The sequence below is a fragment of the Oncorhynchus kisutch genome, unplaced genomic scaffold (assembly GCF_002021735.2).
Source record: "Oncorhynchus kisutch isolate 150728-3 unplaced genomic scaffold, Okis_V2 scaffold1569, whole genome shotgun sequence".
NCBI lineage: Eukaryota > Metazoa > Chordata > Actinopteri > Salmoniformes > Salmonidae > Oncorhynchus > Oncorhynchus kisutch.
In genome coordinates, this window is record NW_022263514.1 from 3,191 (window position 1) to 18,704 (window position 15,514).

At 42.7% G+C, this 15,514-nt stretch overlaps 1 protein-coding gene across 1 annotated transcript; it reads left to right on the forward strand.

The window, feature by feature from the left end:
* The first annotated feature begins 218 nt into the window (after positions 1–218).
* Positions 219–13,834, forward strand: LOC116366742 (sodium- and chloride-dependent GABA transporter 1-like). The gene is made up of 9 exons (XM_031818713.1): positions 219–350; positions 497–600; positions 1,833–1,957; positions 2,805–2,917; positions 3,248–3,379; positions 3,473–3,575; positions 9,710–9,810; positions 12,084–12,251; positions 13,117–13,834. Exons 1-9 carry the CDS (start codon positions 249–251, stop codon positions 13,210–13,212), a joined length of 1,044 nt encoding a protein of 347 aa, XP_031674573.1. The 5' UTR covers positions 219–248; the 3' UTR covers positions 13,213–13,834.
* The last annotated feature ends 1,680 nt before the right edge of the window (positions 13,835–15,514 follow it).

Here is a 15,514-nt window from a genome sequence, read left to right on the forward strand (position 1 = left end):
ATTCAGGTGGTCTATTTCTCTGTCCCCTATCTGTTATTCAGGTGGTCTATTTCTCTGTCCCCTATCTGTTATTCAGGTGGTCTATTTCTCTGTCTCCTATCTGTTATTCAGGTGGTCTATTTCTTTGTCTCCTATCTGTTATTCAGGTGGTCTATTTCTCTGTCTCCTATCTGTTATTCAGGTGGTCTATTTCTCTGTCCCTATCTGTTATTCAGGTGGTCTATTTCTCCGCCACGTACCCCTACTTCATGCTGTTCATCCTGTTTTTTCGTGGGGTCACTCTCCCCGGGGCCAAGGAGGGCATCCTTTTCTACATCACCCCCGACTTCAACAAACTCCTCAAGTCTGAGGTACGGTGGCCCCTAAGAGTCACACACTCACAGACCATATGCCTATGCACACACTGAAATGTCAACAGGAAAAATAAGATATGTTTAATGTCTTGAAAACTGTCCTTAAAAAATGTGTGTGTGTGTTTGTCTGACTACTCTCCCAGGTGTGGCTGGACGCTGCCACTCAGATCTTCTTCTCCTATGGACTGGGTCTGGGTTCGCTCATCGCCTTGGGAAGCTACAACTCCTTCAACAACGACGTGTACAGGTAAACAACCCCCACAGCCTCTCCTTTATGCCTTATGCCCCTGTTAGTGACCCACTGGTTTCAAACCTGGGTCTCATGTGTGCATCAAGAATGAGCTAAAGCCTGTGCATTTTCTCAGGGAGCTAACGCACATCTTCAGGTAAGGCTCATCAAACCACCTCTGTTACATGTTAAAAACCTAGATGATGGAACCCTTCTATTTGCTTTGATTCTATACTTCTGGGTTCCACTCCCTCTTTCCTCTATTTACTTTGATTCTATACTTCTGGGTTCCACTCCCTCTTTCCTCTATTTACTTTGATTCTATACTTCTGGGTTCTAATCCCTCTTTCCTCTATTTACTTTGATTCTATACTTCTGGGTTCCACTCCCTCTTTCCTCTATTTGCTTTGATTCTATACTTCTGGGTTCCACTCCCTCTTTCCTCTATTTACTTTGATTCTATACTTCTGGGTTCTAATCCCTCTTTCCTCTATTTACTTTGATTCTATACTTCTGGGTTCCACTCCCTCTTTCCTCTATTTACTTTGATTCTATACTTCTGGGTTCTAATCCCTCTTTCCTCTATTTACTTTGATTCTATACTTCTGGGTTCTAATCCCTCTTTCCTCTATTTACTTTGATTCTATACTTCTGGGTTCCACTCCCTCTTTCCTCTATTTACTTTGATTCTATACTTCTGGGTTCTAATCCCGCTTTCCTCTATTTACTTTGATTCTATACTTCTGGGTTCCACTCCCTCTTTCCTCTATTTGCTTTGAATCTATACTTCTGGGTTCCACTCCCTCTTTCCTCTATTTGCTTTGAATCTATACTTCTGGGTTCCACTCCCTCTTTCCTCTATTTGCTTTGAATCTATACTTCTGGGTTCCACTCCCTCTTTCCTCTATTTACTTTGATTCTATACTTCTGGGTTCCACTTCCTCTTTCCTCTATTTGCTTTGATTCTATACTTCTGGGTTCCACTCCCTCTTTCCTCTATTTACTTTGATTCTATACTTCTGGGTTCCACTCCCTCTTTCCTCTATTTGCTTTGAATCTATACTTCTGGGTTCCACTCCCTCTTTCCTCTATTTGCTTTGATTCTATACTTCTGGGTTCTAATCCCTCTTTCTTCTATTTACTTTAATTTGTTCTGTCCTTTTCTTGTTCCTTTCTTCCGTGGTGTTCCATTATAGTGTCCTGTCTACTTACCAATACCAAACATGGGTTGTGTTTTCTTCTCCTGTCAGGGACTCCCTCATCGTGTGCTGTATAAACTCCTTCACCAGCATGTTTGCGGGCTTCGTCATCTTCTCCATTGTGGGCTTCATGTCGTACATCACCAAGAAGCCTGTCCAGGAACTAGCTGCCTCCGGTACAGTGCAGTTAGCTCACCCTCCTGCAGCATTCACTGTTGCTGACGTCGAAGTCAGCTGTTCCTGATTAACACTACAGAGTCAAACCGAGCTGTACTGACCTGGTCTAAATATACATCCACTATAGTTTCTGAAACAGTGCTGGAAAGGACAATGTCTAAATAAAATATAGAGTATGTTCAGACTCTTTAGCTGGGGAGTCAAACTCATTCCATGGAGGACTAATGTCTGTGTGATTCTGGTTTTTCCTTTCAATTAAGACCTAGACAACCAAGGGAGTGGAGGTCATTACTAATTAGTGACATTAATTAATCAATTAAGTACAAGGGAGGAGGGAAAACCCGCAGACACTCAGCCCTCCGTGGAATGAGTTTGACACATTTACTATAGGTTCACTGGTTATCTTCTTCTTGATACAGTAAAAGTAATGAATTGATTAATGCCACTGATTGGCCACAGACTCCACTCAACTTGTGCCAGAGGGTCTGAATTAGTCCCTGATTAGAGGGGAAGAATTCAAATCAGCAGCACTTCTTCTGACATAAGATTAAAGGGGTAATAGTGCTCCTAATCAACTCATCAATTGAAAAATGAAGCCAAGTGAATGATTGGTTTCTTAGATACATGTAAGATACAATACATGAAGGAAGTAAAACCTATGCTTTTTATTCAACAGAAGAGATTTCATATGGCACAATTATTACCATGGTGTGCATTACTGTGTCCATTTGAGGTGTGCAGTGAAGTGTGATTATGCAATGTGGGCTGAGGCTCAATGATGTGGTTTGGTGTCTAACTCAAGGCCCAGATTTAGCTCACTGTGTTTGGTGTGGTGTCTAACTCAAGGCCCAGGCTTGGCGTTCTTGGCCTACCCCCAGGCTGTGACTCAGCTGCCCATGTCCTCCCTGTGGGCCATCCTGTTCTTCTCCATGCTGATGATGCTGGGGCTAGACAGCCAGGTGAGGATCCCACCTAGAGTCACCTGGCACCCAGATAACTAGGAAGGGAAGAGAGGTGTTAGTGGTGAGAACCAGACAGACAACAGACAAGCCAACGGTACAGTTCATTACAGCAGAACAAAGAGAATAACAGAACGGCAGGTAGATATGTTACAAGTGGCTTGTTGCTACTGAGTAGACATTACATAGAATTACCACTGTTATTTTCATTTTCAACAGAAGCGTCCAGGTGGCCCTGCAGAAGTTGGTAGCCTGTTAGTGTTCTCTGGTGCAAGACCTGAGTGAGCCAACGTGTGTGTGTGTGTGTTAACCTGTGTGCTCTGCCTGTAGTTCTGTACTGTGGAGGGCTTCGTCACAGCTCTGATGGATGAGTTCCCCATGGTGCTGAGGAAGAGGAAGAAGGTCTTTATCCTCGGCGTCTGTCTAATCTCCTTCCTCATCGGCTTCTCCAACATTACACAGGTAACAGAGTGTGTGTGTGTGTGTGTGTGTGTGTGTGTGTGTGTGTGTGTGTGTGTGTAGGCTTTTAACAACCCTCTATGGCTGCTTCCCCAGGGTGGTCTGTACGTCTTCAAGCTGTTTGATTACTACTCTGCCAGCGGGATGTGCCTCCTCTTCCTCGTCTTCTTCGAAACCGTCTCGATTTCCTGGTTCTATGGTAGGACACAGTAAGCTTCTGTACCATTAGGAAAATATAGGATCTATCATTGTTGTTTTCTACAAGCATATACATCCTGTTTAAACATGTACAGTTAATACTAGTCTCTTTACATACACAAGGAAACCAGCAGGATCAACTGTTATAAAATCACATAAAAGAAGTATGTAAAAGTACCCTAAACATGAGAACAGACTGACCATGGAGAACACTAAACATGATGACAGACTGACCATGGAGAACACTAAACATGATGACAGACTAACCATGGAGAACACTAAACATGATGACAGACTGACCATGGAGAACACTAAACATGATGACAGACTGACCATGGAGAACACTAAACATGATGACAGACTGACCATGGAGAACACTAAACATGATGACAGACTGACCATGGAGAACACTAAACATGATGCCAGACTGACCATGGAGAACACTAAACATGATGACAGACTAACCATGGAGAACACTAAACATGATGACAGACTGACCATGGAGAACACTAAACATGATGACAGACTGACCATGGAGAACACTAAACATGATGACAGACTGACCATGGAGAACACTAAACATGATGACAGACTGACCATGGAGAACACTAAACATGATGACAGACTGACCATGGAGAACACTAAACATGATGACAGACTGACCATGGAGAACACTAAACATGATGACAGACTAACCATGGAGAACACTAAACATGATGACAGACTAACCATGGAGAACACTAAACATGATGACAGACTAACCATGGAGAACACTAAACATGATGACAGACTAACCATGGAGAACACTAAACATGATGACAGACTAACCATGGAGAACACTAAACATAAGAACAGACTGACCATGGAGAACACTAAACATGATGACAGACTGACCATGGAGAACACTAAACATGATGACAGACTGACCATGGAGAACACTAAACATGATGACAGACTAACCATGGAGAACACTAAACATAAGAACAGACTGACCATGGAGAACACTAAACATGATGGCAGACTGACCATGGAGAACACTAAACATGATGACAGACTGACCATGGAGCACACTAAACATGATGACAGACTAACCATAGAGAACACTAAACATGATGACAGACTAACCATAGAGAACACTAAACATGATGACAGACTAACCATAGAGAACACTAAACATGATGCCAGACTGACCATGGAGAACACTAAACATGATGACAGACTGACCATAGAGAACACTAAACATGATGACAGACTAACCATAGAGAACACTAAACATGATGACAGACTAACCATGGAGAACACTAAACATAAGAACAGACTGACCATGGAGAACACTAAACATGATGACAGACTGACCATGGAGAACACTAAACATGATGACAGACTGACCATGGAGAACACTAAACATGATGACAGACTAACCATAGAGAACACTAAACATGATGACAGACTGACCATGGAGAACACTAAACATGATGACAGACTGACCATGGAGAACACTAAACATGATGCCAGACTGACCATGGAGAACACTAAACATGATGACAGACTGACCATGGAGAACACTAAACATGATGACAGACTGACCATGGAGAACACTAAACATGATGACAGACTAACCATAGAGAACACTAAACATGATGACAGACTAACCATAGAGAACACTAAACATGATGCCAGACTGACCATGGAGAACACTAAACATGATGACAGACTGACCATAGAGAACACTAAACATGATGACAGACTAACCATAGAGAACACTAAACATGATGACAGACTAACCATGGAGAACACTAAACATAAGAACAGACTGACCATGGAGAACACTAAACATGATGACAGACTGACCATGGAGAACACTAAACATGATGACAGACTGACCATGGAGAACACTAAACATGATGACAGACTAACCATAGAGAACACTAAACATGATGACAGACTGACCATGGAGAACACTAAACATGATGACAGACTGACCATGGAGAACACTAAACATGATGCCAGACTGACCATGGAGAACACTAAACATGATGACAGACTGACCATGGAGAACACTAAACATGATGACAGACTGACCATGGAGAACACTAAACATGATGACAGACTAACCATAGAGAACACTAAACATGATGACAGACTGACCATGGAGAACACTAAACATGATGACAGACTGACCATGGAGAACACTAAACATGATGCCAGACTGACCATGGAGAGCACTAAACATGATGACAGACTGACCATGGAGAACACTAAACATGATGACAGACCGACCATGGAGAACACTAAACATGATGACAGACTGACCATGGAGAACACTAAACATGATGACAGACTGACCATGGAGAACACTAAACATGATGACAGACTGACCATGGAGAACACTAAACATAAGAACAGTGTCATGTTCGTCGAAATGGGTAGACCAAGGCGCAGCGTGCGTAGAGTTCCACATGTTTTAATAAATCGAAACTCCACACAAAACAATAACGCACAAACGAACCGTGACGCTAACAGTGCTACTAGGCAACTATACATAGCCAAGATCCCACAAATCACAAATGAGGAAATGGCTGCCTAAATATGATCCCCAATCAGAGACAACGATAAACAGCTGTCTCTGATTGGGAACCATACCAGGCCAACATAGACAAACAAATCACCTAGATGACCCACCCTAGTCACTATCACGCCCCAACCAACATAGAGAATAAACAGCTTTCTATGGTCAGGGTGTGACAAACAGACTGACCATGGAGAACACTAACCATGATGACAGACTGACCATGGAGAACACTAACCATGATGACATATACATTTATATGAAATAACACATATGGAATCATGTAGTAACCAAAAAAGTGTTAAACAAATCAAAACATATTTTAGATTTCAGATTCTTCAAAGTACCCACTCTTTGTCTTGATGACAGCTTTGCACACTCTTGGCATTCTCTCAACCAGCTTCACCTGGAATGCTTTTCCAATATTCTTCCAAGTTCCCACATATGCTGAGCACTTGTTGACTGCATTTCCTTTACTCTGCAGTCCAACTCATCTCAAACCATCTCAATTGGGTTGAGGTCAGGTGATTGTGGAGGCCAGGCCATCTGATGCAGCACTCCAGCACTCTCCTTCTTTGTCAAATAGCCCTTACACAGCCTGGAGGTGTGTTTTGGGTTATTGTCCTGTTGAAAATCAAATGATAGTCCCACTAAGGGTAAACCGGATGGGAAGGCGTATTGCTGCAGAATGCTGTGGTAGCCATGCTGGTTAGGTGTGCCGTGAATTCTAAATTAATCACAGACAGTGTCACCAGCAAAGCACCACCACACTTCCTCCTCCATGCTTCAGGGTGGGAACCACACATGCGGAGATCATACGTTCACCAACTCTGCGTCTCACAAAGACATGGCGGTTGGAACCAAAAATCTCAAATTTGGACTCATTAGGCGAAAGGACAGATTTCCACCAGTCTAATGTCCATTGCTCGTGTCTCTTGGCCCAAGCAAGTCTCTTCTTATTATTGTTGTCCTTTAGTAGTGGTTTCTTTGCAGCAATTCAACCATGAAGGCCTAATTCACATAGTCTCCTCTGAACAGTTGATGTTGAGATGTGTCTGTTACTTGAACTCTGTGAAAGATTTATTTGGGCTGCAATCTGAGGTGCAGTTAACTCTAACGAAGTTATGCTCTGAAGCTGAGGTAACTATGGGTCTTCCTTTCCCGTGGCGGTCCTCATGAGAGCCAGTTTCATCATAGCGCTTGAGGCTTTTTGTGACTGCACTTGAAGAAACTTTCAATGTTCTTGATATTTTCCGGATTGACTGACCTTCATGTCTTAAAGCAACAATGCGCTGTCGTTTCCCTTTACTTATTTGAGCTGTTCTTGCCATAATATGGACTTGCTCTTTTACCGAACAGGGCTATCTTCTGTATACCACTCCTACCTTGTCACAACACAACTGATTGGCTCAAACGCATTAAGAAGGAAAGAAATTCCATAAATGTACTTGTAACAAGCATACCTGTAATTGAAATGTATTCCAGGTAACTACCTCACGAAGCTGGTTGAGAGAATCATCAAGGCAGCTTTGCACACTACTTTATATTTGAGATTCTACTTTAAAAATCTTAAATCTTAAATATATATAACACTTTTTTGGTTACTACATGTGTTATTTCATAGTTTGTCTTCACTATTATTCTACAATGTAGAAAATAGTAGGTTGTGTCCAAACCTTTGACTGGTACTGTATATATATATATACATACAGTTGAAGTCGGAAATATACATACACCTTAGCCAAATACATTTAAATTCAGTTTTTCACAATTCCTGACATTTAATCCGATGTAAAAATGCCCTGTCTTGGGTCAGTTAGGATCTTTTAAGAATGCGAATTGTCAGAATAATAGTAGTGTAAATTATTTATTTATCAGCATTTATTTATTTCATCACATTCCCAGTGGGTCAGAAGTTTACATTCACTTAATTAGTGTTTGGTAGCACTGCCTTAAAATGGTTTAACTTGGGTTAAATGTTTCGGGTAGCCTTCCACAAGCTTCCCACAATATGTTGGGTGAATTTTGGCCCATTCCTCCTGACATAGCTAGTATAACTGAGTCAGGTTTGTAGGCCTCCTTGCTCGCACATGCTTTTTCAGTTCTGCCCACACATTTTCTATGGGATTGAGGTCAGGGTTTTGTGATGGCCACTCCAATACCTTGACTTTGTTGTCCTTAAGCCATTTTTTGTCGCAACTTTGGAAGTATGCTTGGGGTCATTGTCCATTTGGAATACCCATTTGCGACCAAGCTTTAACTTCCTGACTGATGTCTTGAGATGTTGCTTCAATATATCCACATAATTGTCCTGCCTCATGATGCCATCTATTTTGTGAAGTGCGCCAGTCCCTCCTGCAGCAAAGCCCCCCCACAACATGATGCTGCCACCCCCGTGCTTCATGGTTGGGATGGTGTTTACAAGCCTCCCCCTTTTTCCTCCAAACATAACGATGGTCATTATGGCCAAACAGTTCTGTTTTTGTTTCATCAGACCAGAGAACATTTCTCCAAAAAGTACGATCTTTGTCCCCATGTGCAGTTGAAACCGTAGTCTGGACTTTTATGGCGGTTTTGGAGAAGTGGCTTCTTCCTTGCCGAGTGGCCTTTCAGGTTATATCGATATAGGACTCGTTTGTTCTGGGATTGATTTGCACATTTTGCACCAAAGTACGTTCATCTCTAGGAGACAGAACGCGTCTCCTTCCTGACCGGTACGATGGCTGTGTGGCCCCATGGTGTTTATACTTGCGTACTATTGTTTGTACAGATGAACGTGGTACCTTCAGGTGTTTGGAATTGCTCCCAAAGAGGTCTTGGCTGATTTCTTTTAATTTTCCCATGATGTCAAGCAAAGAGGCACTGAGTTTGAAGGTAGACCTTGAAATACTTCCACAGGTACACCTCCAATTTACTCAAATGATGTCAATTAGCCTATCAGAAGCTTCTAAAAAGCTGTTTAAAGGCACAGTCAACTTAGTGTATGTAAACTTCTGACCCGCTGGAATTGTGATACAGTGAAATACTCTGTCTGTAAACAATTGTTGTAAATATTACGTGTGCCATGCACAAGTAGATGTCTTAACCAACTTGCCAAAACTATAGTTTGTTAACAAGAAATTTGTGGAGTGGTTGAAAAACTGGTTTTTATGACTCCAACCTAAGTGTAAACTTTCGACTTCAACTGTACATCTTTTAAAAATATATTTTCCTTTATCATTTTCCACTAACCCGGTCATGCCAAAGTTGACAAAGTCTCTTGATGAGGGAGTTGGGGCCCATGAGCATGATCTCAGTATTGTTGTAATTTACTTTTAAAAGGTTATTGCTCAAGTTTTCACTTCACTGAGTAAGTCAACAACAGCTGGCTGCCTAGCTAACTCAAAAGCATATCAACAGTCCCACTTGGGATATAGCCTACAGATAACATTTAGGCTGTCTTGACATATAACCTATAAATCGTCACCTGTGTAGTTTGTTCAATGCTCTCTCTCTTCTCTTTCTCTCTTCTCTCTCTCTCTGTCTTCTCTCTCTCTCTCTCTCTCTTCTCTCTCTCTCTGTCTTAGGAGCTGATAAGTTCTATGGGGACATTGAAGAGATGATCGGCTATCGGCCCTGCGGCTGGTGGAAGCTCTGCTGGAAGTTCTTTACTCCGGCAATCTGCCTGGTAACTGCCATTTCCGTTCAGGCTTCTCATTGGCTTTCAATGTGTTTAAATCCTCAGGGAAATCATACTTAACCCTGTATCTCAGAAACGCTGGTTGGGTCCCAAATGGCATCCTATTTCCTATATAGGGCATAATGTATACATTTTTTCAGCTTCCAGGGATTTTGTACAGATCCTTGCAACATGGGGCCGTGCTTTATCATGCTGAAAGATGAGGTGATGGCAGGTGATGAGTGGCACGACAATGGGCCTCAGGATATCGTCACGGTATCTCTGTACATTCAAATTGCCATAGACAAAATGCAATTGTGTTCGTTGTCCGTTGCTTATGCCTGTCCATACTATAACCCCACCGCCACCATGGAGGACTCTGTTCACAACGTTGACATCAGCAAACTGCTTGCCCACTAGCAAACTGCTCGCCGACTTGCCCACACAATATATACATGGTCTGCGGTTGTGAGGCCAGTTGGACATACTGCCAAATTCCCTAAAATGACTTTGGTAGAGAAATTACCATTCAATTCTCTAGCAACAGCTCTGATGGACATTCCTGCAGCCAGCATGCCAATTGCACGCTCCCTTAAAACTTGAGATATCTGTGGCATTGTGTTGTGTGACAAAACTGCACATTTTAGAGTGTCTTTTACTGTCCCCAGCACAAGGTGCACCTGTGTAATGATCATGCTGTTTAATCAGCTTCTTGATAAGCCACACCTTTCAGGTGGATGGCTCTTGGCAAAGGAGAAATGCTCACTAACAGGCATGTAAATACATTTGTGTACAAAAGTTGAGAGAAATATGTTTTTTGTGCGTATGGAAAGTTTCTGCATTCAGCTCATGAAACATGGGAGAAACACTTTACATGTTGCGTTTATATTTTTGTTCAGTATACGTGTATTTTATTTTAATGGATTTTCTTTTACCATTTAGTACAAAACAAAAACACACACCAAAAAAATACAAAAAACAGCCAGACATGTGAAGTATTGCTATTTATCCAAAAGTGAAAATGCTGCCCCCTATACCTTAAGAAGTTAAGTAAGAAATGGGACAAGAATAGAACAACACTATGACAGATACAACACTACTCAGTGTTCACAATCAGTCTCTGTCCAGAATAAACCTGTGGAGGAGTTAGTCCTGAAAAAAGGCATGTAGTGCTGTATGTTTTCACAGTGGCCCATAGGGCTGTATCAATATGGGAAGATCAATGTTCTAGACATATCTATGGGCTGCTATCGTTATTCTGACTGTTTGACGAAGTACCACTCTCCCCTACTCAGTTAATCACTTACTATCTGGCCTTATTTAACCTATTTGGCTGAACTTATCTTTTCTGGCCGGCTGGCCGAACATGTCCTACCTGTCCGGACTGACTTGTGCTGTCTGGCCAACTTATCCTATCTGACTGGCTGGCCAAACTTGTCCAGGCTGATTTGTCTTACCTGACTGGCCAGATAGGACAAGAGATGGTCCTATCTGGCCGGCTTGTTTTATCTGGCCATCCGTCAAACCTGTCCTATCTGGCTGGCATGCTGACTTGTCCCATTTTGTCAGCTTGTCCTATCTGGCCGGCATGCTGACTTGTCCCATTTTGTCCTATCTGGCCAGCATACTGACTTGTCCCATTTTGTCAGCTTGTCCTATCTGGCCGGCATGCTGACTTGTCCCATTTTGTCAGCTTGTCCTATCTGGCCGGCATGCTGACTTGTCCCATTTTGTCAGCTTGTCCTATCTGGCCGGGATGCTGACTTGTCCCATTTTGTCCTATCTGGCCAGCATACTTACTTGTCCCATTTTGTCAGCTTGTCCTATCTGGCCGGCATGCTGACTTGTCCCATTTTGTCAGCTTGTCCTATCTGGCCGGCATGCTGACTTGTCCCATTTTGTCCTATCTGGCCAGCATGCTGACTTGTCCCATTTTGTCAGCTTGTCCTATCTGGACAGCATGCTGACTTGTCCCATTTTGTCAGCTTGTCCTATCTGGCTGGCATGCTGACTTGTCCCATTTTGTCCTATCTGGCCAGCATGCTGACTTGTCCCATTTTGTCAGCTTGTCCTATCTGGCCGGCTGGTGTTTCTTTTCTTCCGTTTTTTCATGTATTTATTTTTACAGGGACAGTGCACATTAATCAACGTTCCAGCCGGCTAATTGTTTACCGCAGTCCCTGGGCAGGTTATTATTGGGAGATCTGGTATACATCTGTGATGTAGTCGGCCTGGAGCATCACCTATTACCTCACCTCATGTAAATGTTTCTGTGTGTGCAGGGAGTGTTTACCTTCAGTGCCATTGAGATGACCCCCCTGACCTTGGGGAAGTACGTGTACCCGGCGTGGGGGCAGGGGATTGGCTGGGTCATGTCTCTGTCATCCATGGTTCTTGTGCCAGGCTATGTCATCTACATGTTCTGCACCTCCAAGGGCGGCATCAAACAGGTACACAGTCAAGCAGCAGATCCCACGATGCTCCATATCCTTCCCCTCTGGCCCCAACCCCTCTCACTGTCTCTCTCTCTGTCCCTGTCACTCTCTCTCTCTCTCCCCATCACTCTCTGTCCCCTCTGTTTCTCTCTCTGTTCTCTTTCTCTGTCCCCTCTCTCTCCCCCTCTCTCTCACACACACATTCCCCTCTCCCTCTCTCTTTCTGTCCCCACTATCTCTATGTCCCTTTACTCTCTCAGACATTCCCCTCTTACTCTCTCTCTCTCTCTCTCTCCCTTCACTCTTGTCAGTCTCTGGTCGTGTTTGAGAGTCTCTGATCACCAACTGAGTAGACTAACTGATCTACAAATCACCTTGTATCCTCAATAACGTTTTAATATGATTGTCGACCAGTCAGTCTGCTTAGTCGGTGATCAGCTACTGAGTAGAATTGATGCTTTCAAATACGGCCTTCATCTCTTTATACACCTCTTCCTTTCTCTCCGGTTTTCCCCTCACTCCACCTCTTTCACATATGAGAAGAATGAATAAATTGCTCTCGCTATAAAATGTAATTTATCAAACAGCCCCATTATAATGGAAAAGATTACCTTTATAATGTAGTCAAAAGCAGACCTGGGTTCAAATGGCATTTGTGTGACTGAGCTTGCCTGGCACCATGAACCAATAGATGGGTCCCAAAAGATGGGCAAACACTACCCAACTAGAATTCCAGGTGGGCTCAAACAAACCCTCAACATATTTGAAGTATTTCAAAGGCTATTTGAACCTAGGTCTGGTTGAAAGTATTATGATAAATCACCTTTAGACTGTAGTTGAAAGTATCCCTCATTGCTGGTTCCCTGTCTGTCCTGAACAGCGTTGGCACAAGATGACCACCAGCGCACCTTGTGAACATGCTGGCGTCACACACCAGAATTCACACACAGGAAGTGTGGGCGAAGCCGCCGTCTAACTGGGAATAGGATACAGTTGACTCCTGGGACCTGATCTAAGGTCGGTTTAGCATTTTTCGCCTAATGGTTAAAATTGGGAGTTTTGGGTGGGGTAAACCGATTCCTAGATCTGTTCCTACAGGCAACTTCCACCCAGAATTCCTGACTATGCCGGACACCTCGTCAACACAGGGGTGTATTCACTAGGAAACAAACGAACCAAATGAAAGCCAACAGAAGCAAACAGAATGAAACGGGGAGTGACCTACCTGAATTTGTCCAATAGAAACTCTTGTTTCCGTTAGGAGTGAACGATTTCCGTTGCGAAACGTTTTACAACTATTTGCTACGGTCTTGCTCTAATGAATACACCCCAGTATTCAGACAGAGAGAGGCATCATGGGAGATGCCCTGGCCAAAATGCTTCCATTCCATATGTATCCACTGGAACTGAATGGTCACATAATATAATGGACTGTATTATTGAAAAATACAATGTTTTTTCTTCTGTGGTACACCGCTGTATACAATTCATAAGGTGACACCATCTTTTTCAGATCTATACGAAGTCATTGTGGCCCACTTCGGCTTACGAACAAATACAAAGCATTTTGTAAAGTATCTGAATAAATTGAAAACATTTTTATTTTTATTTTTAATGTGCTGTGGCTGTTTCTTCTACGATGCTGTATACAGTACATATTCATTAGAGGTAGCGTTCACCAGTTTAGAGTTTGATGTAACAGTTTTAATAACAGGTTGTAATATAAATAACGGTTTGTAAAATATATGAACATTTCTTAAATGTTTATAACTGGCCCTTACGTGAAGATACTGTGTTTGTTTTCAATAGTGTTGAACTGAAAATATTATTCTGTGAGTCCAAATGCTGTAATAGTGTATGAAATGAAACAAAATGTGGTCAATGATGTACTGCATAAAGTAGCCCTATATAAAGGTACTGTACAAGCCAGGAGTAACACTAATTCAAATGTCTCATGGCTAAATGTGTACCATGAGAAGGGATTTGGTTGGGTATTCTTTCAGTTCAATAAAAGCAAACATAACCACCAAAATACATTTAATCGAGTGTCAACTCTTTTATGCCTCCCTTTTCACAGATAGGCCTGCTCCTAAACCATCTCTCACAATACAAAAAGGTCAATACACTTGAATTTGAATCATCTCTACAAATGGAACGGACATACACTCAGGAGAGAGTTGTTTATCTCTCCTCTGTTTATCTGTTACATTGTGAGAGCCATTTAGTGTTTCTACTTAACTAGCACATTAGTCAGGCAGCCACAACAGCTGGAGTTCTGCAGAGAGCTCTGATATCTCCTTCCCAGTACTGCTAAAACACGGGACACAGTTTGGGACACAAAAAACAATGGACACAGTGGGAGAAGCCACTCACTAGCCAGGAGTAATTCCTCGCCTAACCTGACCAGAATAAACTACCCACTGGACACAGATGTCAATTCAACATTTATTACACGTTGGTTCCATGTAATTTCATTAAAATAACGTGGAAACAACATTGATTCAACTAGTGTGTGCCTAGTGGGTATTGGCTCTAGTTATCGGCTAGAACTTGGGTCCAAAGGTTTTCCTGATCAGGTCACATGGTCAGGAAAACCTCTCAGGCTCAACTAGTGAACTGGAGGTCTATTGTACAGTACTAGAACATGTTATGTACTACAGTCACTCACATACAGTTCCATAGAACGTTGTGTGTACTCTACCTACTCACATACTGCGCCAGCTGAGGAAACTGGTTTGGTTCTGCACATCCATCATCCTCACTTGTACTATCACCGTCTGGTTTGGGTCTGTGTCTGCCCGCTGCACACGCAAACTGCAGCACATCTTCTGTCACCTGCTATCCGTCAAGGACCTGCACGCCTTCAGGACAAGGACGAGTGCAGGTAAGATCATCGCCCACCCTGCCCACCCCGGACACCCCATCTTTCACTGTCAATGCACTGAATATATTCACCATGGCAGTATCCCTCCCTATGCTTATATAGATATAGCCCCTCTGTAAATGGTATATTCTCACTGTAATCAGCCTATACTCCAAAGTTTTAGGTTTACTGTTCTGATATTGTACATTCTGTATGATGTCTATGTTGACTTGTCTGTATTCCGCTTGGATATTGTCTATTGCTGGCTGCACCTTCTCACTGAGGCACATTGCATTGTGGGTACTATAAATGTACTTGGGAGAATAAAGGTGATTCTGATAGAGTGTAATAGAAAGTTGTGTGTACTACACCCAGTCATTCAGCACAACAGAGGGAAAGAACAGAAGACATCCAG

Coding starts and splice junctions, on each gene's coding strand:
- LOC116366742 (XM_031818713.1), top strand. CDS start 249: ATGCTGTTCATCCTGTTTTTTCGTGGGGTCACTCTCCCCGGGGCCAAG. Junction 351..496: donor ACAAACTCCTCAAGTCTGAG/GTACGGTGGCCC, acceptor CTACTCTCCCAG/GTGTGGCTGGACGCTGCCAC. Junction 2,918..3,247: donor TGCTGGGGCTAGACAGCCAG/GTGAGGATCCCA, acceptor CTCTGCCTGTAG/TTCTGTACTGTGGAGGGCTT.